The following is a 27,541-nucleotide window of genomic DNA, read 5'->3' as shown; positions in this document are numbered from 1 at the left end:
TAACCCTCCAATGCCACATCTTTTCATGTCCCCAAATTTTTGAACCGAAAAGAAACATTTTATATTCCCATCACCAACTCCAGTTGTGTAAAAAGTGGATTCAGAATATAGAACATAAGGATCTTCCAACATCGGTTTGTCTTTAGAGGTTTTCACTTGCACTTTGCTCAGTTGATTTCATTTTAAAAATGTCTGGCATGGAACATGAACCCTTTGGGTCAGAAATAGCAGCAGGACCTCCTGGCTCTAACATCAATGAATGTAAGACTCTTCCTCACACACAATCCATCTCCACCCCACTGCAGAGACCTCCTGCAAAAAGCAGAGGCAGAGGTTCATTCTGTAGAGACATTACAAGTGAAGAGCAACAATTCTCATTTCAAACTTTGTTGGAGATTCATGTGTGTCTGTTGAATGCTAGTCGTGGTTCCCGTAATTGTCTTTCCGTCCCTGTTCCCTCCCCAAAAGCAACGTTCTTGGCAATGATAAGAAATAGGCTGGGACCCCCGCCCTCCCTCTGGATCTCCAAGGGGCACATCTGGCTTTGGCAGAGGCCCAGGGTGTGTTGGAAAGTGACTCAGCACAAACCGCCCTGCAGTTTCCAGGAAAGGGAAGGTCTCCTAATGCCGCAGGCTCCCAGCGACAGCCCAACCACCGTGGCCAGGCCATAAGATAGCAGTTGCGCCAGTGGCACCCATCAATCTTCAAGTGCCCTGTCATAGCCCTGGTGCCTCTTGCCTTGGTTGACGCCCCTGACCAGCTCCTTGAATGGTCACCCCACTCCAGAGCAAGAAGAAAGCACGAAGCCATGCTTCTTCCTGTTGGGGTAAGAAGCCTCCATCTGAATTGAACTCTTTTCATTTGTTACCCCTACCATGGCTGTTTTTCTGCACGTTCGAGAAAAGCAAGTTCCAGTAAACCATTTCCAGAAGGAGTTTTATTGTGTCAGTGATTTTTTTGGGCCACAACATTCAATATCTGCCAGCCAACATGGCCAATTGGCTAGGGGATTCTGGGAATGGTGGAGTTTTTTTTAAGGCATTGCCAGGTCTGAGCCTGAAGCCAAAAGATATGCCCATATGGGGTCCACTGCATAGAGTGACTGCCATCAAAGCATACCCTGAACTAATGATGATAGAGGAAAAGGTTCAAATCAGAAATCAAGCACACTAAGCAGAAAGCTTAGAAGAGCCCTCCCCAACCAAGCTGGCACCCTCATTATAAGAAAGTATCTCTCTCACTGGTGGAGGAAGGGCAGGAGGGGTACCCTGTATTAACCCAACTCTCTGCAGAGCTGCCTCAACCAATCCTCCTTGATGCTTCACACCATCCCTTTTTTCTTGAAGTTATTCCAAAACCAAGCCATTTTGGGGGCACAGTCTTAAAAGTTCCACTCATCCCCAAGTCTTCATGGGTTGGGACAAACATGAAGAGAAGCCAGTCACCTAAGGAATGTGCTGCCTTCCTCTCCATCCCTTCATTGGCAACCCCACCCCACCCCCCAATGGACCTTGAAATCCATTTGCCCCACTTTTGGAAAGCCACTGGCAATCCATAGCATCACTCAACCCATCCCCAATGGCTTTTGTTCCAAGTTTCGGGGGTCATAAAGCATATTGGGAAGTGGCATTCCTTTAGCCCCTTGATGCTGGTTCAGTCTCCATGAGTGGGGCTCTTTGGGTGGAGGGGAACAAGAGAAGGGAGGGAGGCCACAGTTACACGGTTGAGTAGACTCCTCTTCATCACCGAGGCTCCCCTGCCTCCAGCACAGTCACAGGCTCTACAGTCACCTGCTCCAGCTTTATGGGTGCAGGTGGTGAGGGAGTCCTTGGAGTCTCATTGCAGGGGGCTTCTGCATCAGCAGGCTCCCCTCCCCCAGCCAACCGGGCTTGGTCGTTCAGCAGCTTGACTAAAAAGTTGATGTACTTCATGGCCAGGCGGAGAATCTCATTCTTGCTCAGTTTCTTATCAGGGGGGTGAGTTGGGATTAGCTTGCGAAGCTCTGAAAAGGCGCCATTCACGTTCTGCTGCCGCCACCGCTCCCGGCTGTTGGTGAAGACCCGGCGTGCTACCTTCTGAGGCTGATGACCTGCATGGATAAGTAGAGATGGACTGGTGAGTAGCATGCACTGGCAAGGGAATAATGTTGAATATAGGACCAGGGTATTCCTCAAGAAACTGGCCTCTTTTCTCTGGTCCTCAAGGTAAGGCAGAGGAATCTCAGAGTGAGACCATGCTTTGAACAATGTGTGTTTGTGTATGTGTGTGTTTATTTCTCATTTCTTATACTTGCCATTTTTTATTTGAATAGCATATTTTGTGCAACGGCAGTGCTCTACCCTTTTTAATATCATAACCAGTCCTCCCCAGATCTCAGGCTTGGGCCCTAAAATCTCAGTCAATTCATATATCAGAACACTTCCTCTATAGTCACTCACCCTCTGTAATGTCCTGTTCATAGTGGCTTGGCCTGCGCTTGAGACGGTTGTTGGGAAAGAGGCCGAATGGTCCAGAGCTGCTGATGTAGATGCTAGAAGGAGAGAAGATCAAGGAACAGGTCAGCTACAAAGAAACCCATCTAAAAGTAAACCCATTAAATCTATCTGTTGATCAGTTATGATTGACATGTCAAATAGCCCAGATCAGAGACTCAGGACAAAAGCATTCTTGCTATGCTTTGCAGAGAACTACGGACAAAGCATGAGGATGAACGGATCTGATTTTATGTTTGAAATTTATATTTTGTAATTTATAATGTATTTTAATAGTTTTAACTGTTTTATGCACTGTTTTATATTGATTTGTATGAGCATTGAATTGTTGCCATTATTGTAAGCCACCCTGAGTCCCTTCAGGTGATAAGGGCAGGATATAAATGTGAGAAATAAACTGGGAAGGGGCCCCTATTTCTTGGCATATATTGTATGGTTGTGCAAAAATAAAGTTTCTGGAGTATAACTACTTCCAAAGTAAGTGTAGTACAATTTAACAGGAAATAACACTTACAAACCAAGAACAGATTTTTTTCAGATTTTGTTACTTAGTGTTATTCTAGCCTTGCCTAACTGCAGATCTGTAAAGACAACTTCTTTGCTTCTTGGGGGCCAGGGCTTATTAACAATTGCCAAGATCCTACATGGTTGGACATACAATAAAGTCCCCCACAGGTAGATCTATAGCATGTTTCCCTTCCCCTAAATGCCCACCCTTTAACTACTGGAGCCTTCCACATCACTGGGGATTGGGATAGGGAGAGCAGAAAGGTGTCCTATAGCCAAGCTCACAGAAACAGACATCCTCCAGGACCTTCAGAGAACCCAGGGAACCCCAAGAGGAGAATGTCATTGCTGTGCATCCAACTATAGGAATCTAGTTAGATGCTTCTCCACTCTAAAAATGCAATCAGGAAGTGACGTTGTGTCACATCTGTCCACATTGATCCCAGATTAACCAACCAGTGTTGGGCTTCTTTTCTCAGCTCTTTTTATGGGAATGAATACTTTATGTCTGCTTGCCACAATGGAGTACTAGAGGAGACAAAACAATTTTCTCTTCTTTTTACAAATTTTTGTGGTTTGTGCTGTTTCTATTATTTTTGCCTGCTCTTAATAAACTGGCAAAACAAAAGAATTCCCTTATAGTTCAGGACCTTGTAGCGCCACGTATAACACACAAAAGGGGTGGAAGTAACACACCAAAAAAAGGGGGGGGATTCAATGTGTAATTATTGTCTGAATAACACTTATTTTTAATATACCAAACATGCTAAGTTTGCACCAAGCAAAGTTACACATTTTGTGTTGCTAAAGCAACAAACTGGTATTCAATGTGTAAGGGGTGCTAAAATAACACTATGCAATAAAATTTGGGAAAAAAATCTGTTCCTGGTTTGAAAGTGTTATTTCCTGTTTAATTGTGGGGTACTTACTTTGAAAGTTGTTGTTATATTCCAACATAGTTTGTGACTGCCACAAACTAAGTTGAGTTGGGTTTTTTTTTATCGTGTCAGAATCGACTTGAGAACATACTGCAAGCCACTTTTGGTATAAGAGAATTGGCAGTCTACAGAGATGTTTCCCAGGGGACGCCTAGATGTGTTACCATCCTGCTGGGAGGCTTCTCTCATGTCCCCACAAGCTAGAGCTACAGGCAAAAGCTCACCCCAACCTTCAGGTCAGCAACCCAACCTCTAGGTCAGCACTCCAGCTGGCACAAGGGTTTAACCCATTGCGCCAATGGTTGAGACTCAATGAGATATTCATTGAAAACTAGAGCAAAGTGTACTACAATATTTTTGCAATTTAATAAACTTTTTCAATGTTTTTATGATAGAATGAATTAGTAAATGACATTTATAACCCAGGAACAAAAATCATGTTGCATAGCATAATTGAAGAGCAAGAGGGAAAGGGACAGGCAGTTATCAGGACTCAGGCTCAGACGAAGTTTTCCCCTCCTTCCTCTCGAGATCTTTTTCTGAGTGAGGAGTGAAATCTGCTGTAAAATGCCAAAGGTGGAGCAAAGAGCTTGTGCCAGGTTATAGCCTGAAGAAATGTGGGTGACAGAGTTCAGAACCTTGTATAGTTCCTTTAAAGTTCCAGCTGCAGTTGGCATTCCACATTTGTGAATTTTACTTTTGCAGATTTGATTAATAGGTTCTTTGTCTGAAGTTGTTCTGGGGGACCTAGAGATTCTTAGAACACTTACCTAAGCATTTATAGCTGATCATAGAATTGCTGCAGAGGGCCTAGAGAAGTGTTCTCTCACGGAAACAACATTAGTGTTTTTGTTCACAGTTTCCCCATCTTTGCGGGAATATTTAGGGCTGACTGTAAAACATACTGTGAATTTTCCACCCCACTGACGTAAGGTCACAGGCTGCCACTGCTCGGGCTCGGGGAAGGGCTGGAATATTTTCTTATTGTCTTCATCTGGACCAATGCTTTTCAATCTATCTGATGCAGGGGACAGGCCATTACTGTTTTCCAATGGGCCAAGGAATTGTCATTGGGTACAGTTGTTCCTTTATTTCCTGAAAACTTGGCTCAGGAACCTGTACAGGAACCAGTCCTGTGGGTAGCACTGATGTAGGGCTTTTACTTTTAACTTAATCCTCCTGCCTTACCCCTGTGCCCAGAAGCCTCCAATTCAAAGCCTCTAAACTCTGCAAATGCAGGTCAGAGATCATAAGGATCCATGTGTCCTGACCCATTAGGTATTTCCTTGTCTCCTGCAAAGGATGGCTAGGTGTCCGAAAGTAAATCCAGAGCTTGGGAACACTTGGGGATGGCAATTCCAACTGCCCACTAACCTGCTTGACCACTACTGACCTTGCTGTCTAGGGGATTTTAGAGATTACCATCCAATAATGTAATTTCTCCAAGATCTGGCCTATGTTACAGAGGAGAATCAGTTTAAAGGACTGTCCAGTCCAAGCCTGACTCAGTTCTTTCAGATTGGTCTCAGGAAACACGAGATCTTGTAATATAATTGGCCTTCAACTTCTGTGAGGTTTAGGGGCATAAAACTCCTGCCAAAGTGGGAAATAAGGACAATTTATAAACACTTTTTTAAAATTCTGTGAGACCACTTTCTTGGAATCTCTAAGTCCTCCAAGGTAAAATAAATAAAATTATTATTACGGTGACTCATTGGGCTTTTGGCAGAAGTTGATCATGCAATTGCCCTGAAAGACCCAGAGATTCTTAGATAGAATATATTAATCAAATCTATGAATAATCAAATATGTAAAAGTACAAATGCAGAGGAATGGCTGCATAGCTTCATTGGCTTTGCTAGGGTACACCTCCACATTGACTCATTCCATTCTTGCAGATTCTGGCTCCTTTTCCACTTCCTGCATGGTGGGGATCTCTTTCACTCAGGCAAAGGAAGGAAGAGACCAAAGGGATCAAAAAGACATGGTAAACCAGGAAAAAAGGAACCCAGCCAGGGCAGATCTGGTTCCTCCTCCTCTTCCTGCCTGCCATGAGTTCCTGTTCCCCTTAGTACTCCTCTTTCTTTACCCAAGTGGAGCAAAGATTCACAGAGCACAGAAAGAAGAGCAGAATCTGCAGGGTAAGTGAAGTGCCTGTGTGCTACAAGTCTGTATTTCACCTAGGAATCGAAGGGAGATCCTGGGCAGAACAGAGGTCACCGCATTTCAAAACTGGAGGGTCCACTATATATTGTTTTGTGCTTTCAAGTTTCTGACTTATCAATGCTTGGTACCTCTGATGTGATGCTAGCACCAGGTTTCCTTAGCAAGATTTGCCAAGGCCGGGAGTGTTTGCCTTTTTCAAGGCTGCCTAGTATGTTTCCATCCCAAACAGAGATTCAAATCTGGTGCCTCTGAGTCTTAATCCAACACTACTTCACACTGACTTAACACTATGATGCTCTTTTTAAAAAAAAAAAAAAAAGAAAAGCAAGGAGGGGAATAAAAAGAACATGTTGTTTTACTATATCTCGGAGTACAATGTTGCAGCTCATGCCCAGAATGTTCAGAAAACAGTCCTGAACAACAGAAATGGCATTTGGATATTTTGAAAGACACCCCCCGCCCTCAAGAACTATAGCTACAGTATGTTTCCAAATACAGCAGTGGTTCTCAACCTGGAGTCTCCAGATATTTTTGGCCTGCAACTCCCAGAAATCTTAACAGCTGGTAAACAGGCTGGGATTTCTGGGAGATGTAGGCCAAAAACATCTGGGGACCCCAGGTTGAGAACCACTGAAATACAGTATCTTTCCAGCACATTTGTCCCACCTAGAAGAGTCTTTAAATGAAGAATCATAAGAAGGTAGAACAAAAGGCTTTCAAGTTGTCCATCTGTTCAGCAGGCTGAGTGAGTCTCTAGGCCCACAGTGTGGTGAAGCACTTTGGTGAGACTTAGTTCTATTTGAATTATAGCAGTAATTTCTAAAGTTTCTTCATTGCATAATTAAAATATGGCTCATGTCTTTCTTTTGGAGTAGATGGTAATGACCTCATCACACAAGGAAATTTCAGTGACCTAGTGTGCTTCCAGCTCAGTTGAGCCACAGAGCCCCATGCCTCCCATCACATGGCATAGCCCCACTTCTGGCAGGGCTCCATGGCTCAACTGGGGCAGCAGTGTCCTAATACTACGCCACCAACACGGGAGCCTATCCAGATCAGGACTACCGCTGAGGGAAGCCAGGCAGTGGCACTTTCCACGTCAGATGGGGAAGCGGCAGCTGCCAGTGAGGTAGGCCACCGGGATTGCCCTGCTGCCTCCTGATTCGCCACGGAGACTGGCAAATTGATCCAGAGAATCTCATCAATATGATGAGGTCCTAAGTGACTACCCTGCCCCTAATCTGACCCTTACCCTCATTCCCAGAGGCCATTATGAGACTTTGAAGACATGAAGAACAAGGAAAGACGAATCCTCAGGTAGGTTTACACCATATAAACAACACAGAAGCTTGATATAACCAACAAGGATCCATAACTGTTATGGATCCATAACAGGAATCCATATTGTTTGGAAAAGTGGCCCAAAATGTAACTCACTCTGAAAACAAAATTTTGCTTGATGCTTCTCAGTCTTTGGCCTTCTAGCAGTGGCTGAACTCCAATTCCAGAGAATCTTAGGGCTTCTGGGAGTTGATGTCCATGAACTTTTGAAGGATCAATTGTTGAGAATGATTCCTTCAAGCCTTTGGGGCTAGCAGGTCACAAACCAGATCCCTTGGGGTTTCTTCCCATTCCCACCCACTACCCAAATGAGGTGAGATTCCCTAAGGACTTACCTGTTGAGGAAGGGATGGGGCTGATATTGTGGGGTCAAGAGGGGGCTTCTTACTCCAGCGAGAGGCAGGGGTGGCAGAGGGCCCCCTGGTGGCATGGCCGAGAGCTGCAAGAAGCTGGGGATGGGGTGCAGTTCAGTGAGCTGGGTGGTGGGCACCTCAGCATGGTTGGGAGGCTTACTGTAGCCTAGACTGATGACAGGAACATTGTGGGGCAAAGGAACTGGGGACATTTCAGGGGGAGGACTCTCTTTGGCTTGAGGGGAGGATAAGGTGGGGCTAGAGGTGAGGGGTGGAGTGACCTCTATCTCCTCTTCCCCACTTCCTGGGGAGTGGAGAGGTTCTGGGGAAGAAGGTGGTGGAGGCTCTTGGGGCTCAGGGACAACAGGAAGTGGGGTGATCTTCAGTTTCTCCATCATCTTTGCTCTGCTTCTCATCTGTGGGGAGAACAAAAGGAAAATGAGACAGGCATGTGGCACACCAGCTCTTTCCACAAGTCTGAAAAGAAATCTAACAGTGGACCTGGTGGATAAGCAGAGCTTTGGAAAATTACTTTTTTTGAACTACAACTCCAGTAATCCTTTGGCTATCTTGACTTCTGATTAGGAGATGTTCCAAAAAGGAAGTAACTCTCTCCAATGTTTAAAAAAAGATCCGGACTACTCTGCTGTGCTGATAGTTCTGAAAATACAAATTTCATGTGATACGAGGGAATGTAAGATGGGAAGGGTATAGCTATTCTGCACAGTTAGAATCATTTGAGTCTATTTTAACTGTTGTGGCTCTATCCTAAAGAATTCTGGGATTTGTAGTGTGGTGAAATACTTAGACATTTGTGGCTTGCTGAGATACCTGGACACCTTTGAAGTTCAGCAAAACTCCACTATGGTCTCTTGAGCTACATGAGTTCTCTAGCAGATAATTCCATATACAGTATGACCCCCATATCTACAGAGGTATACATTTGAGGATTTTGTGCAGATACATGAAACCTTGGGTAACAGTGAACCTTATTGAATGAATGACATTTGCCAGAAGCATACTGCAGAGTTGGAATACCAAGGAAGTACATAGTGAAGATACACTTATAGGCCTTGCTGGACCCTCTACTGGGGCCTCCGGTTGTGAAGTGTGTTAAAGTGCTGAGCTGCTGAACTTGTGGACCAAAAGGTCGCAGGTTCGAATTCGCGGAGCGGAATGAGCGCCTGCTGTTAGCCCCAGCTTCTGCCAACCTAGCAGTTTGAAAACATGCAAATGTGAGTAGATCAATAGGTACCGCTTCGGCTGGAAGGTAACGGCTCTCCATGCAGTTATGCTGGCCACATGACCTTGGAGGTGTCTACAGGCAACACCGGCTCTTCAGCTTAGAAATGGAGATGAGCAATGGCTGTGCCAAACTGATATCAAATTGATATGACTGTATAGCATAAATACTCTCAAAGAATCAAGAAGAGCAAAGGTGTGACAATCCATCACAGGGCACTATCACACCATGCAGACCCCTGATGTGATGTATAGTGTTACCATGGATAAAGGGTGTGTCCATTGTCTATCATAAAAGAAAAAAAAACCTTCAGGAATTTCACCAGAAACAGCAGATTTCACCCACTCTTAACCTGAATCAATCCTCAGAGCAGATTCCTTGTCCTAACTGAACCATGTGGGAAAAATCCTTCTACAGGAGAGGCAGAGATAAACCATAACCAGTGTTTTGGGGGACTGCCACTGAACCTCTGGGCTCCACTGCTGCTTGGCTATCTCTGGATATTTCCACAACAGCTGAAAAAGTACATAAGCTGATATATGTCACCGGTTGGGAATGGAGCCCTCGGTGGCACAGTGAGTTAAACCCTTGTGCCGAAAGTACTGATGATTAGAAGGTTGTGTTGCTGACCTGAAGGTTGCCGGTTTGAATCCAATTCGGGGAGAGTGCGGATGAGCTCCCTCTATCAGCTCAAGCTCCATGCAGGGACATAAGAGAGGCCTCCCACATGGATGGTAAAAACATCAAAACATTAGATGTCCCCTGGGCAACATCCTTGCAGATGGCCAATTCTCTCACACTAGAAGCAACTTGCAGTTTCTCAAGTTGCTCCTGAAACTAAAAAAAAAAAAACTGTTGGGAATAATGCAGTGCATGAGAGCCAGTGGTTTGAGTCAACGACTTTGCCTCTGGCGAACAGGGGTTGAATTTTTCCTGGAACAGTGTTGTGATCTGTAGTCAGTGTTCAAATTAGAAGTGTTGTGATCTGTGCAGAGCTTTGAAAAATATGTGTCCGAAACTAAAATTCTTATTGTCTACTTCTTAGCATATCCAGAGAGTATGCTGGCTAGGGGATTGTGGGAATTATAGTTGAAAAAGTAACATTTCCAAGCTCTGGATCTGTGCTCAGAAAGTGCTCCTGGCACTAGATGTTAGATGCAGGGAGGTTAGTAGAAAATTGTAAATGCATTTAATTTAATAATTTCAAAACTGGTATGGTCATGGTTTCTCTCCTCCCACCTCTTTACCTGCAGATTGGCAGGAAGGGGTTTTACTGCAGGTGTTTCAGAAAGTCCAGTGTATGGGGAATCCTTTGTCTGTCAAAGAGAGATGGTGAGGTGAGACTGAGGCATCTATTCTCATCTGATAATCATCAGATGCGGTCATGGTCTCACCCACAGGCAGAGGGAATAAACCACAGTCTTGTGTAAGTTCCCCACCCACCAACGCTTTATTCCTCATGAGGCAAATAGGTGGAATTATGTAATCTCTGGTTTCTTAAGGCTATTCCCTTGCACTCCTGCCCCCGGAAAGTTTGTGAAATGGATCCTCAGGCCACACTTCTTTCCAAGCCCATATCATTGTGCTCACAAAAACATTACCGACATTGCCAACATTTTTGAGGTATATACCCGTTTAATACAAAGCCAAGACATAACGGTCCAGTCCAGTTCTCCACTTAGCCATATCCCCTTTCCTTATGACACCACTGTTTGGTGGTTTCCTGGCTTTTGTTTGGATCTCTTCCCTCATTCTAAATGATTGAGGCTCCTTTCTTATATCTTTGCAACTGCATGCTAAAATATGCTGGCTTTTTCAAATCCCTCCTTTTGGTCTTCCCATAATTGGACTGACAAACAACTCCCAAATTGAAATCAATCCCCATCCCAGGATAAATAGTTATTCCTCTCAATTCCTTAAAAAAAATCATGGAATTAGGAATTTGGTGAGGAAGTTGACGAGATATAGGATATATGTTATACTACAGATTGTATGCTGCAAAATGTTGCCTTGTTCTTTTCCTGAATGCTCCTTTCCTTGTGGCTTTCTGTGACTACAATTAATCAAATTCAATCTTCATTAGACTGTTTTCTGCATGCCCTATTACAGGGGTTTCCCTTAAAGATTTTTCCATGCCGTGATAGTGTTCTACATTATCCCAGCCTAGGATCATATGGACATGACAACTTCCGTATCCACATTCTAAGATCTTGTGTGCATACCTGAAACCATGGAAAAAGTGAACTCTATATTTCATCTATACTTCAGTCAGAAGCATACTATAGAATCTGACTGGAGGATCTAGAGCAGTGATTCTCAACCTTCCTAATGCCCTGATGCCTTAATACAGTTCTTCATGTTGTGGTGAGCCCCAACCATAAAATTATTTTCGTTGCTACTTCATAACTGTAATTTTGCTACTGTTAACAATCATAAATGTAAATATCTGATATGCAGGATGTTATTTTCATTCACTGGGTCAAATTTGACACAAATACCTGATACCTGGGAGGGTTGAGGAGGATTGGTTTTGTCATTTGGGAGTTGTAGTTGCTGCGATTTATAGTTCACTTACAATCAAAGAGCATTCTGAACTCCACCAATGATGGAATTGAACCAAACTTGGCACACAGAACTCCCACGACCAACAGAAAAGGCTGGAAGGGTTTTGTGAGCATTGACCTTGAGTTTTGTAGTTCACCTACATCCAGAGAGCACTGTGGACTCCAAACAATGATGGATCTGGAGCAAACTTGGCATGAATACTCAATATGCCGACATTTGAACACTGGTGGAGTTTGGGGAAAATAGACCTTGACATTTGGGAGTTGTAGTTGCTGGGATTTATAGTTCACCTATGTTCAAAGAGGCCCTTAAACCCCACCAACAATAGAATTCAGCCAGACTTCCCACACAGAACCCGCATGACCAACAGAAAATACTGGAGGGATTTGGGTTCCTGAGACCATCAGAAATTTGTGTTTACTGATGGTCTTTGGCGACCCTTCTGAAACCCCTCTCACAACCCCCCCCCCCAGGGGTCCCGATCCCCAGGTTGAGCAATACCGATCTAGAAAGACCTACACTTCCAGAGGAAGGGTGTTGAGAGTATTATTATTTGGAGTGTGAGTAAGTGAAACCATTAATATCAATAAGGGGCTTTCTGTGACTACAATTAGTCAAGTTCAATCTTCATCAGATTGTTTTCTCTGGGGTTGCTCTGCACATTCCCTTCTTGCTAGGGAGCATCTGCTGCTCTGTGTCTCGCAATATAACTCTGTGGGTTTTGCCAGTTGTTATCAACTTCCTATCAATTGAATTTTGGGGAATGGGGTCCTTTGTAGTGATTTCTCAGATCTGTGGGTTTGTTATTCTTTTTTTAAAAAAAGAAGTATTAGTGTATGGATTGCTGTGGGTTTTTCAGGCTGTATAGCCATGTTTCAGCAGCATCCTCTTCTAACGTTTCACCTGCACCTGTGGCTAGCATCTTCAGAGGTTAGCCAGCCACAGATGCAAATGAAATGTTAGGAGAGAATGCTGCTGGAACATGGCCATACAGCTCAAAAAACCCACAGCAGTCCGAGGACTCTGCTCATGAAAGCCTCTGACAACAAATTAGGGCATGTCCTGCTGAGGTGAACCTCTGGTATCAAAGATGAATATTCTTTCTGGATTTTATTAAAAATGCTTTTTAGGGTTATAGCATTACAGTTTGCAACAGTGCCAGTTCATTCAATTATGTACAATAATAGTCACACTAATAAATAAGAGAAAAGAACATCTGGGCTTTTCCTACATGAGCCAGAAACTCTTAACCTGAATGTACTGCTGGATGTCTTTGGGATGCTCAGCAGCTTTTGGTAAGTATTATGTTTTGTTCTGTTTTCGTTTGAACTGATTTTGTCCTGCTTTTAGCACAGGTTTGCTGGAAACTCCAGTGTATCCCAGAGCTTTGGGGCTATCTCAGTGGTTCTTAACCTGTGGGTCCCCAGGTGTTTTGGCCTACAACTCCCAGAAACCCCAACTAGTTTACCAGCTGTTAGGATTTCTGGGAGTTGAAGGCCAAAATATTTGGGGACCTACTGGTTGAGAACCACTGGGCTATATGGACTCATCAGTACAAGGAATGGGGATGAATCATGCCTACAACTCCTAAATTGTCTTAGAGCTCCATCCAAGCATCTGGCCATTGTAGGTACCACTGTTTATGTCACAATGGGACACTCATGTGATCAGCAAGAAGGAGGGGAGATTGCTCTCCTCTTTCTTGCTGATTGTGTTGGTGTCCCATTCCAAAATCCACAGAAGTGCCTATGACAGCTAAGTGTTTTGACAAAACTCCATCACTAGCTTGGAGTGTGGCATTGGCAATATGGAGGAGGTAAGATGTGGACCATCCTATTGGGATGGATGCAGTCTTCATCCTTCTGAATCATCAATTTACACTGGGCTAAACTGCCCCATGGAGCCCCCAGTGGGGAGCAGAGTGAGCTCCTGATATTAGCCACAGCTTCTGCCAACCTAGCAGTTCGAAAACATGCGAATGTGAGTAGATCAATAGGTACCACTTCTGAGGGAACGTAATGGCACGCCATGCAGTCATGCTGGTCACATGACCTTGGAAATGTCTATGTACAACGCCGGAGTTAGAAATAGAGATGAGCACCAACCCCCAGAGTCAGACATGACTAGACTTAATGTCAGGGGAAAACTTTTATATTTACTTTTGAACTGTCCCATATAGATGCACCCAAAGATAGAAAGAGAAGAAGGGAAATATGATTTTTTTTTATTCCTGTTCTGTACAGTACTCATAACCTTTTTTCAGACTTCTTTAAGTTTTTTAATTTGGAGTTTGGACTTCCGCAATTGCGAGGTTTCCCTTTTTTTAATTCAAAAAAAGAAAGCGGTATGGGCGGAGACTACACATCCTTGTGTGATAGCTCAGTAAACAGAGGGTTTGTCTAAAAGTAGATGGGGTCCATCTAGTGTGATGGGGATGAATAAATTATCAGTTTTTCTTAAAAATGGAAAGGCATGAAACACTACAGTAAGAAGACGATTCCCTTTGCTTTCTGCCCTAATGGAATGAGGTCCTTAGTTTGGTTTTTCCAGCATCTAAATTTGTGTGCTCATTAGTAATCATGATGAAATCCCAGCACAATTTATAACAATAGCTGAACACAAGTTTGTAAGTGCTGGATAGGCTGCTTTTTTGTTTTCTTTGGAAATTGAGAGGAGAGATCTAGTGAATTTCTCACTAAGGAGATGGTTTTCCTGCCATACTGACCCATAAACAGAGTGCTTTAGCATATGCTTTTAAAATATTCTCCTTCCTAGGGGAGCTGTGATACCAAATTTGCCAGCAGGATATGGGTGGGCACATTAATAGCAAGGAATTTTGCCTTCTCTGTTGGCCCTGAAGGAGAAAACCTTAAGCCCAGTTTTTGTTTAGGACGGCTGTTCTGTATGAACTACAGTTCTTTATTGCCTCTGTGTCCCAGTGTTAAGGTGCAATTCTGTATTTGGAGACATCCTGTATTTGTAAATCTATCTGGCCGAATCTAAGTCCAATTGAAAGACAAGAAATAATAAATACGGTCATAGATTCATAGAGTCATAGAGTTCGAAGAGACCTCGTGGGCCATCCAGTCCAACCACACTGAACTGGATTATATGGCAGTGTGGACTCAAGATAATCCAGTTCAAAGCAGATTATCCTGCCTTGGCATTCAGGGTTATATAGGGGTGTGATAGGGCCTTGAGTCTACACTGCCATATAATCCAGTTTAAATCAGATAATCTGTATTTTATAGGCAGTGTGGAAGAGGCCTTGGGCTCCATTAAATGGCTGAGTGGGTGGATAGGAGACAAAGTGGGCGGAGCTTAGACTTCTAACTGGCAGCAATGGGAAAAAACAGTTCTTCCTCTTCCTCTAATTAGGACTTTATTTTTCTTGTTTTTTTATTGAAAGACATATTTTGGATGACTATGTCTTTTGTGGCCAAATTTGATGTGATTTGGTTCAGTGGCTTTGTTGTTTACTCCAAAATAAAACGAACATAACATACATCTATCTAAAACCATAATAAAAGCAAAAACCTGGATGTGTGTATGTGGCACAGATGTCTGTTCACACAGACAACCTCCGGCGTCCACAAACAGGCTATAGTTCCCAGGGCCAAACTAGCAAGTCACTCTTTTCCACTGACATTTTGGTCACAGCGAGCGCCATGAACATGCAGCCCAGCTCCTGCCAATGTCCTTCCCAAACACTACAGCCCACCACCCAAGTAATGCTTTCATTTGGGGACCATTTCCTCCTAGATTTTGCTTTTTCTTCCACCACAGGCAGGCATCCCAGGGTTCTCCATTGCTGTGGAATTTGCATGGCCCCGCCCACTGCCCTTTCCAATCTCTCTGCATAACAAACAGAGCAGAACTGAGCTGCAACTAAACTTACTGGAGGAGTTTAGGGATTGACTCCACATGGTGGAAGTTGTAGTTCACCCTGCATCAAGTCAGAGCACTGTCTCTCCTACTGGGGAATGTAGAGGAGTTGTAATTCACCTACACCCAGAACACTATGAATCCAAATAATGATGGCTCTCAGCCAAACTTCCCATGCAGACCCGATATGCCCAGATTTGACTACTGGTGGGTTTGGAGGGGAACTGGACTGGAAGTTGAGGAGTAGTAGGTACTGGGATTTATAGTTCACCTGCAATGAATGAGCATCACACTTGGCACACAGAGCCCCCATAACCAATACAACATATTGGACAAGTTTGGGGGAAAGGGAGTTATAGTTCACCTGCAGCCAGATAAACATGACCTACTGAACATACTGCAGGTATTTGTGGGAAGGGGCCTTGATTTTGGGAGTTGTAGTTCACCTCCATCCAAAGACCACTGAATATAGCCAATGATGATTCTAGACCAAACTTGGCACACAGACTGAATATTGCCTGCTGGGGATACTGATAGATATTTTGGGGCAATTGGCCCGGGAATCTGGAAGTTGCAGTAGTTCACCCCCATCCAGAGAGTACTGCACCACACCTGGGACACACGCCCAAAATGGCCAACTTATAATACTGGCAGAGTTTGGGGAGGATTCAGCCACAATTCTGGGAATTGCAGTTCACCCACTCCAAACAGAAAACATAACATTAAAAGACGAATAATACCATTCTCAAATGACCCGGGCATCGCCGGGTCCCCAAGCTAGTCTATATATATAAAAGAGTGATGGCATCACGGCGACCCACAAAACAACAAAACTACAGGCCCCCCAACTTCGAAATTTGACAACACAACCCATCATCCACGGCTCTAGGTTGATACAACAAAAAGAAAACAAAAATAAAGTCCTAATTAGAGAGAGAAGAATAATTGCTTTTATCCAATTGCTGCCAGTTAGAAGGCTAAGCTCCTCCAACTTGGTCTCCTAGTAACCCAATAAAAAATAATAAAAAACACTAAAAACAATTAAAAACACTAAAAAAATTAATACAATAAAATACTATAATAACAGAAAATAACAAAATAATACAAGAAAATAATAAAATATAATAAATAAAAAGATAACTTACAATAAAATTAATTTAAAAAATACAAATAACGTCAAATAAAAATTACACAACAATTTTTAACCAATACCACCACCACTTTGCCACAGCAAAGCGTGGCCGGGCACAGCTAGTATATATATAGAGAGGGGGGGGGGGGGGAGAGGGAGAGAGAGAGATTAGCCCACTTTAAATGCTATGGCAACATTCCACGGAATCCTGGGATTTGGAGTTTGCCAAGTCACCAGAGGAATTCTCTGGTGGTGAATCCTTAAAGCCCCTCCCTTAGCTGCCAATCCCAGGATTCCATAGCATAGAACCAAAAGTGGAATAATAGTGCTTTAATTTTGCAGTCTGTCTGACCACTTGCTCACAGCCATTCCTTCCTTGGTGAGATGTACAGTCTTTCTAATTAATTTGTAACCACTATTTTAAAAAATGCACCTCTATACAATATTTGCACAGGATCCTCCGGCAGTGCAACGTGTTAAAGCACTGAGCTGCTGAACTTGCAGACTGAAAGGTTGCAGCTTCGAATCCGGGGAGTGGAGTGAGTGCCCGCTGTTAGCCCCAGCTTCTGCCAAACTAGCAGTTTGAAAACATGCAAATGTGAGTAAATCTGACGGGAAGGTAACGGCACTCCATGAAGTCATGCCGGCCACATGACATGTCTAAGGACAACGCCGTCTCTTCGGCTTAGAAATGGAGATGAGCACCAACTCCCAGAGTCGGACACGACTGGACTTAATGTCAGGAAAAAATCTTTACCTTTTTACAATATTGGCATGGGCAGATTGCCTTTCAAAATGAAGATTTCTCTTTTTGTTTTTCAGTGGCCACCTTATTGCTGCTGCAACCCTGGAGGCACTCAGCCCTGAACAGCTAGAACCAGAACTGCATCTTCCTTGTATTCCTCGAAGAGGCAGAAATACTTTGTTTCTTTCAGGAGTCTTAACTGGGCTTTCCCTTGCTCTCTTTCTTAAATAATCTCTGAACTGCAAAACCATGGAAATGTTTTGTTGTCTGCGTAATATTTCCACAGCTAGATCCAGGATTGGAATGTGACAGGAAATATAAAGTCATGTTCAAGAAATGCTGAGGCAATCAATGTAATAAACATGTGCATCAATTACTTTAGGGGAAAAAGAGGAGATGTAACTTGTGCAGTGATGTTTTTCTGGATCTCTTTTTATGTGGATTCTAGAGAATGAGCTGATAAGTCTTGAACATTTGTGGTGATTATAGATTAAAGGAGCCATCCCAAAGAGATGATATAGCTATAGAAGCAATGTGTCCAGAGGAGGGCAACTAAAATGATCAAGGGTCTGGAGAACAAGCCCTATGAGGAGTGGCTTAAAGAGCTGGGCAAGTTTAGTCTGCAGAAGAGAAGGCTGAGAGGGGACATGATGAGGGCCATGTATCAAGATGTGAGGGGAAATCATAGGGAGAAGGGAGCAAGCTTGTTTTCTGTTGCCCTGGAGACCTACGTTCACTATTGTATTATGTTTAATTGTTGTATGGTTTTAAGTTGTATGGTTTTATAATTATTATTATTATTATTATTATTATTATTATTATTATTATTATTATTATTATTATTTTATTCTTATACCCCGCCCCATCTCCCCGAAGGGACTCGGGGCGGCTTACATAGGGCCAAGCCCGAATAAAACAATAAAAACAAGACAAGAAACCAATGAAACCAATAATCAATAATCTGTTATTCTGTTATGTTGGAAACTGCCCTAAGTCCCTTGAGGAGATAGGGCGGTATATAAATAATAATAATAATAATAATAATAATTATTATTATTATTATTATTATTATTATTATTATTATTATTATTATTATTATTATTATTATTATTGGACACAGAACAATAGCTTCAAACTACAGGAAAGGAGATTCTACCTGAACATTAGGAAGAACCTCCTCACTGTGAGAGTTGTTCAGCAGTGTGTGGAGGAGTCTTCCTCTTTGGAGTTTTTTAAGCAGAGGCTGGATGGGCATCTGTTGGGGGTGCTTTGAATGTGATTTTCCTGCTTCTTGGCAGGGGGTTGGACTGGATGGCCCACGGGGTCTCTTCAAACTCTAGGATTCTATGGTTCATTTATGGGGGTGGGATAAGTTCTTGAAAATCCTATGTTTTTTTCTTTAAAGAACCTGAATCTACATTCAGAAGTACAGATTAAAAATGATTGGGATCAGGAATATTTTGCATTTCAGACATTTTCAGATTTTGGAATATCTTTATATATGTGCAATATTGAGACTGGGACCCAAATCTAAACACAAAATTAATTTACATTTCGCACACACAGCCTGAAATCATATGGGCATAAAACAAAGTCTATGTATATTGAACCAAATCAAAGCATAAGTCTCTGACAATATTTGATTTTTGAATATTCTGGATTCCAAAATTAAGGATAGGGTATACTCAGCTTATGGAGCCCCTGCTGGGCTGAGCTGCTGAATTTGCTGACTGACAGGTCAGCTGTTCGAATCCAGGGAATGGGGTGAGCTCCCTCTGTTAGCCCCAGCTTCTGCCAACCTAGCAGTTCAAAAACATGCAAATGTGAGTAGATCAATAGGTCTACTGGTGGGAAGGTAACGGTGCTTTATGCAGTCATGCCGGCCACATGACCTTGGAGGTGTCTATGGACAACGCTGGCTCTTCGGCTTAGAAATGGAGATGAACACCAACCCCCAGAGTCGGACACAACTGGGCTTAATGTCAGGGAAAAACCTTTACTTATACTCAGCTTGTGTTTCAGGAAACCTTTTTTTCCCTTCCAGGGTGAATTGAAATAAACAAAATACCAATGGAAAGTATGCTATTGTTTTAAGTGAACCAAGCCATGAGTTTCTTGATAAAACTAGCACATTGTTCACATTTCTGTCTTTGCAAAGAGCCCTAACCCCAAAATTTGGAGAAGGGCATCTTGTTCAGTCTATGAGCCCTTCCAGACAGGCCTTATATCCCAGGATCTGATCCCAGGGTTTCTGTTTATCCCAGATTATCTGGCAGTGCGGACTCATATAATCCAGTTTAAAGCAGAAAATCTGGGATCAGATCCTGGGATATAGGGCCTGTCTGGAAGGACCCTATGTAAAAGGGAGAGCTTTCTAAATAGCTCAGTAAGGGATATTCCTCTTTTAATAATTATGCTAGGTTTGGGTGGAAATAATTTGGGGAAGACATTGCACTTTTCATGATTTTGAATGTATATTTCTATAAGAAACACACAGTAAAGACAAAATACCAAAGAGTAATGCATAAGTAAAGAGAGTGCAAAACTTGCATACTCATCCCCAACTGACATTATGGTAAAGCATACCTTTTGAAATAAGTAAGGAGTAATAAGAAAAATCATCCAGTACTAACACATTCATTTGAAAGTATATAGTCCAGATGTTATTTTCTACCTGTAGCTCTCATGTTTTTAACCAGAAAATATTATAAATATTATGATTTATATGTCTATGTACCTGTTGTTTTTTGTGCATTGTTGCACTATTGACTGATTTTTGTAAGCCGCCCCGAATCCCTTTGGGGACATGATGGCTGGATACAAATAAAGTTTTATTTATTTATTATATATAAAAATGTAATTTGACTTGGTGGCATTAGGAAGTGTCTCTCTGATAATTACAGTTCAACAGTTAGCTAAAGACCGCCACCGTTTCTGGAAAGGAAGTATATTTGCATGGGCAAGTGCAAATGTATTGGCTCAGTACCTACTCAACCATTTCTGAGCTGGAGGCTGTCTTGACACGAAATAATATTTGTAAAAGGGGCCCCAGAAGATCAGTGGGAAGATCAGCACATCTTGGGAATATTGGATTTTGGAAGAAAATGTTTTTTTGTTTAGAAATCCCTTGTGAGCCATAAAACCAAGGGGAATAGACAGCAGTAAAGAAAATCACCCTATTCAGGCATTCTAAGAAGGAATCATGAAACCATGCTGCACAAGGACGCAAGGACTGATTCCTTTTCCTTTTAGTGGCTGACACCTACCTATGAAGCTATTTTGGGTTTTAGTATAGACCAGAGATTCCAAAACTGAGGACCATGGGCCGGATGCATCCCTCCTAGGTCATTGACCCGGCCACTGCCCTAAATATTAGACTTAGGGCTGACCTAAGTCTGAAACGACTTGAAGGCACACAACAACAACAAGCCTAATTAACTTGACTGTCTTATCAACCAAAAGCAGGCCCCCACTTCCACTGAAATACTGGTGGTCAGTTTATGTTGGTTCAAATTGTTCTTCATTTTAAATATTGTATTCTTTCATGGTTTTTTTTTTTTTTGCACTAAAAATAAAATAAGTGCAGTGTGCGTAGGAACTTGTTCATGCTTTTTTCGAACTATTGTCCAGCCCCCCAATAATTGGAGCGACTGTGAACCAGCCCTGGTACAGACTTGTCCAAGGTATTGAACCTGTTCGGGAGAACGGATTTGGCATGGCAGATAATACCTTCGAAGTAATGAGGTGCTTGTGGATAGTGCCTGTTAATTTCTTCCCGTTAATTAATCCAAGGGCAGAAACCTAGAGGAGAGCTACATGCTCTTTGCCTCAAACAGCAAAATGTTTCGGGCAGTAAAATGTTTCAGTTACATCATGGTGCAGGGAGAGATGTTTGCTCCCAAACAAATGTCTTATTATCTCATCAATGAGAGGCAAAAGTAAAAGAAGAACAGTAGAACAGTAGAAGCCATTGACTGGAAGGGCAACAATCTGTGAAAACTAGCATTCTGCATCTAGTATCCAAGGTCTCTGGAAACTACCTGAATGGCAGGCAAGTGGCAACAGGCCAACCATCTCCACCCCAGTGTAACTCCTCTGGCCGGCATCACTCTTCTGTTTTGCTGCTTTTGCTACTCATATTAATAGAAGAAGTAACTGAAACCAGTGGAACACTCATTATGGGTTCTACTGGTATGAGAGAAGGTGGAAAATGACCATCTATTCCAGGCATGGGCAATTTTTTTCCCTTGGGGCTGTATTGCAAGCCTGGCTGAGCAGGCCAGGCCAGGGAGGGCAGGGCAGGGCAGGGCAGGGCAGGGCAGGGCAGGGCAGGGCAGGGCAGGGCAGGGCAGGGCAGGGCAGGGCAGGGCAGGGCAGGGCCTGTGTAATCCTCAGGTTGTCCTCCCAGCACAAGGACAAGGCTATTCACCCAATCCTTATACCAGGAGGAAGGTGGGACCCACTGCGACCTGCACAGTTCCTCCTCCCCTGATCCTCGGGCTGTTCTCTTGGCATTATGCTGGGAGGAGGGCAAGACAGCTGGCGGCTGAGTGCTTTAGGTGGCTCTCAGCCACCATATGCCTTTCTCAAACTGTCCTTCAGGCATAAGGATGGGGCCGCTCCCACCGTCCTTATGTTGAAAGGAGGGCAAGATACACGGTGGCTGAGAGTGCTTCAGAGGGCTCTTAGCTGCCACATGCCTTCTTCCCCCATCTTTTTGCCATAAGGACACATAGGCAGCTGTGTCCTTCTGCCACAGGACAGGGAAAATGAGGAGGGCCTGAGGTAAGCACCCAGGGAGTCGCATCTGGCACTGGCCTTCAGTTTGCCCATGCCTGATCTATTCCCACAGAAGACATTCTTGCAAGAAGGTTTGGGTAGGCATTTGGGCTGCTTAACAGCATGTGATTGCACTGCTTATAGCATAACATCAGTGCATACTAGTGAATGTTGGGAGGACATCATACCTTCTGATGGGTTGTCTACAAATCCCAACCTGGATTTTAGTCTGACTGAGGTATCCAAAGAGCTATTGGATTCAATTCCTTGGATTGCTGATGCAGAATGAGGACTGGTTTTGAAATGGCTAGAATCCCTGACTGGGAAAACTGATAGAAAATGCTCCTGGCATCTTCATTTGGGGGAAGGGGGTTTCTCTGTGCCCCACTGCCTCCTTATTCCTCCACCACATTTTCCTGCCTCACTCAACCCTCCTCATTGGGTTAAAATTCAGCCCCCAAGGGCACATGCAAATTAAAACACGCAAAGCTGAGTAATATAGTGCACAAATGTATATAAGGAAATGTACAATTGACTTGGGCAACATTTCATGGTCTGCGCTCCCCATTAAAATCAGCAGTCAAAATTTAAGACTTTTCAACTTGCATTTTATTGGTGAATTTTAAGCTGTATTTTGCTTCCATTTGTTATATGTATTTTAATAGTGAAGTGTTCTACTTCAATGTTTTAAGAAAGATGTAGCCTGCCTTGAGCTACAAGGAGAAGCAGGTAATAAATAAACACATTATTATTGTTGTTATTATTACTAGTATTATTACACTGTAGCATGATTTTTGTTCCTGGGTTATGAATGTTGTTTCCTAATTGGTTCTATCATAATAACATGGGAAAAGTTTATTAAACTGCAAAAACTTTGTTTTTGTGGGACATCCTGCAGCACATTTTACTATAGTTTTTCAATGAATATCTCATAAAGCCTCAACCAATTCAACATTGTTTCTGGAGTTTAACAACTACTTTCAAAGTAAGTGCCACACAATTAAACAGGAAAAAAACACTTTCAAACCAGAAACAGAAATTGTTTTGAATTTTGTTACATAGTGTTATCATCATCATCACCATCACCACCATCATCAAATACAGTATTAAAGATGTGACAAGGACAAGGCCACATTTTGCTCAGAAAGAAGTCCCATCTTTTTCAGGGCAAAATTACAATTTTCAGTTGCCTGTTCCTTTCCCAACAGCCAGATTCTTCTGTGAGGTCCACTCCAACCCCACCAATGCAAAAAACATACAAAATTCAATAGCTAGACTCATGACTGATGTTTTACAAAGCAGGTAACCTACTGAACAAAACAAAATAGCAACAATACTCGCTCTTGACTGGCTGCCTCGGCCTTTTGTTTGAGAGTCCGGCGACAGAAAAGTTTTAAAAACAGAGGAAATGGTTTTGCAAATGTCATCAAGAGGGTTTGGCTTCCCAATCAGCCACATCTGAGGCTATTTCAAAGCCATTCTCAAAATCAAATTTTAAAAAGGAATGACAATGAGCTACTTTTAAATGTGGGTGGGTGGTGGTATATATTTTAGACTACATTGTTTTTCCCACAAAACCAGCCTTATGACTACAAATAAACTAGATGTCTACAATGTGTGTTCAGTTTGAAGAATCCCCTGTATTTAAGCAAAACAATAAGTTTGAGAACCACGTATGTGGGACAATTGTAAATTGTAGGGTTGATACAAAAATATGATTCAGTTTTATCGTATTTATTTACTGTATTGTTATAAGTGTCTTATTTTAACTTACTACATAGAGTGTAATCAAGTCTTATCAAGACTTGTTGTTTGGTTTGGTATTATGTTATGGCCTAAGGGCTAATCAATAAAATGTATTATTATTATTAAGAAACCCTTTCTCTAACTTGGAGTGGAGATGAAAAAGAGAAAAGAAATTTGGTTCAAACTCGGTGTAGCCACCAGTTCAGAATATACTATTTTTCCATTCAAATAATCCTAACCTGTTTTATAGGAATAATATATGCTTATGAAATCCAGTCCACAATACAACCAGTCCCAAATAATGTGAATTCATGTTATATCATGCCAAACTGGCTTACAATAACTTTCAGCAAAAACATACATGAATGCAAATATTTCAAATTTTCTGGATTAGAGATATAATCTGATAATGATCCATCAGACACATAATTTTTATCTTTCATTTCTAATGCACATTTTAAAACTATAAGTATGAATAAATACACTACAGCTATAACCCAACAGGCTTCAAAGTGCTTAAATTCAGCTGAAATTGGTGGTTTTTAGGGAAGCATAACTTTATGTTTGATTATAAACCCATATGTGTATACATATGCATGATAAAATGCATATAATCAATTATGAATATTATATGTATACGCAGCAGGTTAAACCGCTGAGCTGCTGAACTTGCTGACCCAAAGGTTGGTGGTTCTAATCCGGGGAGCGGGGGTGAACTCCTGCTGTTAGTCCCAGTTTCTGCCAACCTAGCAGTTGGAAAACATGCAAATGTGAGTAGATCAATAGGTACTGCTCCAGCGGTAGACTTAATGTCAGGGGAAAACCTTTACCTTTACCTTACTGTCTTTACTATTAGACATTATAAAACGTATAATTAATAGCACAATGATAATACAGTCCTTTGCTTTTCTGCAGCTTCCCAATCAGCCACATCTGACTGTTGTAAGTGCTTTTTTGTGTTATGTATTATTCCCAGTGATGCAGTAGGGAATACAGGTACAGAACTTCATTTGGAGTGATTTTCCATATATTTCTCCTACGTACATAGAAGACATCTGCCCAGATAAATATAACTCTCTAATATGAACATTCAGCTCCCAGTGAGAGTAACACATGCAGTTGCCATGCATGACAATCTACACGTGGTTTTCACTCTTTTTCCTACACGGAAATGCTTCCCCTCATGGAAGTGTGTAATATGTCAATGGCCCCAAACTGAAACAACTGTTCGTTCTGGGGGGAAAACACTTTCTCTATTTTGCATCTCCTCCTTTAAAAATGTTCCAATCGGCATTTCAGTTGCTGTCATGTTTGCTAATTGTCATTATATTCAGAAAAATAGAAGGACAATTTCTAATTGCTGCTCCTCATTCCAGAAATATCGTATGCACTCATTAATGACAAGATCTGACATGTCTGCATTTTAATTAATAAGATTATGCATACATGTTTGTATTTACAAAAATTCTGGACAAAACAGCATTGCCACTTTGATAGGAAACATTAAGTAGGTATAGGTATTTGAAATTGGTTTGACAAAACACAATGAAATAAGTACTGTAATCCCAGTTTGGTTTTACTACAAATTGAACTCTGGTAGGAAACCATGTAGAAGATATGGTTTGATAAGGCAGGCAATTACCTGTAATTGTCAAGCAAAGGAGATACCACAGTGATAACGGTGATAATTCTGAGATAAACTAATCTCAGCATAATTTGAAACTGAAGTACAGGTGGATGTTCCGAACATATTGATCAGTGGTAATTATTTAATTTTAATTATCATGTATCCTTCCCCCCTCAGAAAAAAAAACCCATTACAGGAAACACTTGGGAGATATGACCTTTGTGTGAGGAGTATCACTGATTTCTGTCATACAGAGAATTCGGATTTAATACAAAATCTATTCGGCTTACAATTGTACTGTGAAAATTTCATTGTTGTTCTTTCAATTTGCTGAGCCTTACAGTTTTATCCTTCATGATCTTGATTTCTAGCCGAAAGGCAGCAAGGGGAAGAAACACTCCTCATAATTCATAAGGAACAAGAATAAAAATAAAACTAAACAAAAAAGCACAAAGTTTAAACTTGCATTGATGGATCTTGATGTCCTGATTCTAAACTGCTAGCAACAGTGCCGAAATGCTTACCAAAATGTACAAACCATTTAGCACTTGACCAAAATACAGGATGCTCAGATCAGTAACAAATTGCAACACCAACCAGTGACTTCTCTGAGCCATGACATGGACGACTTCTAATGGTGCAAACAACCATGTTCAGCTGAGGGGAAATGAGTGCTCATATTCAGTTCTCTTCTTTCCAAGGAAGATGCCGAGCATCCTTTCCCTGCCTCCCCCAAATGCCCCCTTCCTCACCTGTCAGATTTCACTCATCCGAAGGCATCTTTCCTTCTCCAAAGGTCAAGGAGGGTCATTTTCTTGTGAAAGGGACACAGGCGGTAAAGTCCTATCCAACTGCTGAGGAATTTTGAAAGAAGATGGAGCACCGTCACCTCATGACGGGCTGCAAGGAGAAGGCCCGGGTGGCAAGCTGCAGGGGCATGGAGAACCGGACTCAGGGCAGTCTACCTGAAGACACAACAGGAGGGGCCGTGGTCTGATCCTAGTGCCTGGAACAGACACGGCTGGCTGGCACTGCTGGGCAGCTCACCCCCAAAGCCGACTATACGGCTCCTGCCGGCTACCATGCTCGCGGGCCATGATTCGTGTCTGCTTCCTCTCTTCTGCACTGCTTCCCTGAGTCAGAGCTTGCGTATATGGTTATTATTGTTATTAGCTGTGGGGTTGGGGACATCAAATCAATTAGGCTCCAAGCTTTTCCTGCCACCTCCAATCCCCCTGAGGCCACCTCTCCCTCTCTCTCTTTCTCTCTTTGACAGGCACTGTGTAACCACTGGAAGGAGCTGCTTTGAAGAAGGAGCCTGGGCCAAGCCCCCTCCCCATCCCTCCCTCCCTCCCTTTCTGCCTCCCTTCCCTGCAGGAGGGAGATTTCCTGCCCTCTTTGGACGGGGGATGTTCTGCAGTTGGAAGATAAGCAGCCAGGAGCTGCCTGCACTGGACTGATAAGGAAACTCCCGACTCAGACCCAGCCTAAGCAAGGGGACTTGGAAAGCAAACAAGAGGAAGCCCAGCGTCTACACACTGGAATAACATAGACCGGCTCACTCCAAAGACTCCACAGCACAGGCATAATAGAGATAGTTTAGCAAAGCTCCGAGCACTTTCATTTGCTCTGGGTAGAAACACTGTTTGGGTGCCACAAGAGAAGAGCCTCAGGAAGGCAGAGAGAAGACAGTGGGTGGCTTTTCCTCGGCCGACCAACTCAGCAGTCCCTTCTCAGGCCAATGGCCGTCTGCCTCTCCTTGGTCACCATGTTGATCTGGTCAGCAGCCAATGACTCCAAAAGCCAGGCAGGTGAACTGGCCTGTGAACCATAGGTTTCAAGGATAAGGTTTTTATCCTGCAACCTACTAAGGCTTGGATAAACGCATTACATTATCCATAGCTCAGAAGTTTGTAACAATGTGCTTTGTTTTGTAACCAAACAACCAGATCTGTTACCTTTGTCTTTTTAAGTTTAGTTTGTAGCATCTACTTATAATTTTAAATTACTAAATTACATAAG

General features: G+C 42.6%; 1 protein-coding gene and 1 long non-coding RNA gene across 3 annotated transcripts; one reads left to right on the top strand and one right to left on the bottom strand.

Annotated features, from left to right (window-relative positions):
- Window positions 1–922: 922 nt before the first annotated feature.
- Window positions 923–26,862, bottom strand: lyl1 (LYL1 basic helix-loop-helix family member). 2 transcript variants are annotated; one of them, XM_008103746.3, is made up of 4 exons: window positions 26,272–26,862; window positions 7,780–8,213; window positions 2,439–2,530; window positions 923–2,089 (listed from the first exon to the last, which is right to left on the bottom strand). In XM_008103746.3, exons 2-4 carry the CDS (start codon window positions 8,211–8,213, stop codon window positions 1,743–1,745), a joined length of 873 nt encoding a protein of 290 aa, XP_008101953.1. In that variant the 5' UTR covers window positions 26,272–26,862; the 3' UTR covers window positions 923–1,742. The 2 variants fall into 2 exon arrangements, with proteins under 2 accessions (XP_008101953.1, XP_008101954.1); XM_008103747.3 differs by lacking the exon at window positions 26,272–26,862 and adding an exon at window positions 10,288–12,445.
- On the top strand, window positions 5,605–18,205 carry LOC134296445 (uncharacterized). Its single transcript, XR_010003192.1, has 3 exons — window positions 5,605–6,078; window positions 17,077–17,220; window positions 17,445–18,205. It is a non-coding gene; the product is annotated as an uncharacterized LOC134296445 (long non-coding RNA).
- Window positions 26,863–27,541: the final 679 nt, after the last annotated feature.

This window comes from Anolis carolinensis, chromosome 2 (assembly GCF_035594765.1).
Source record: "Anolis carolinensis isolate JA03-04 chromosome 2, rAnoCar3.1.pri, whole genome shotgun sequence".
Classification (NCBI taxonomy): domain Eukaryota; kingdom Metazoa; phylum Chordata; class Lepidosauria; order Squamata; family Dactyloidae; genus Anolis; species Anolis carolinensis.
Note: the sequence above shows the minus strand (reverse complement) of the source record. Positions and strands in the feature narration are given on the sequence as shown.

What these genes read in the sequence shown, in the direction of transcription:
- lyl1 (XM_008103746.3), bottom strand. Translation starts at nt 8,213, where the DNA reads ATGAGAAGCAGAGCAAAGATGATGGAGAAACTGAAGATCACCCCACTT. An exon ending in CCCCATCCCTTCCTCAACAG is followed by an intron (nt 2,531 to 7,779) that starts GTAAGTCCTTAG and finishes CTCTCCTTCTAG; the next exon opens with CATCTACATCAGCAGCTCTG. An exon ending in TGAACAGGACATTACAGAGG is followed by an intron (nt 2,090 to 2,438) that starts GTGAGTGACTAT and finishes TTATCCATGCAG; the next exon opens with GTCATCAGCCTCAGAAGGTA.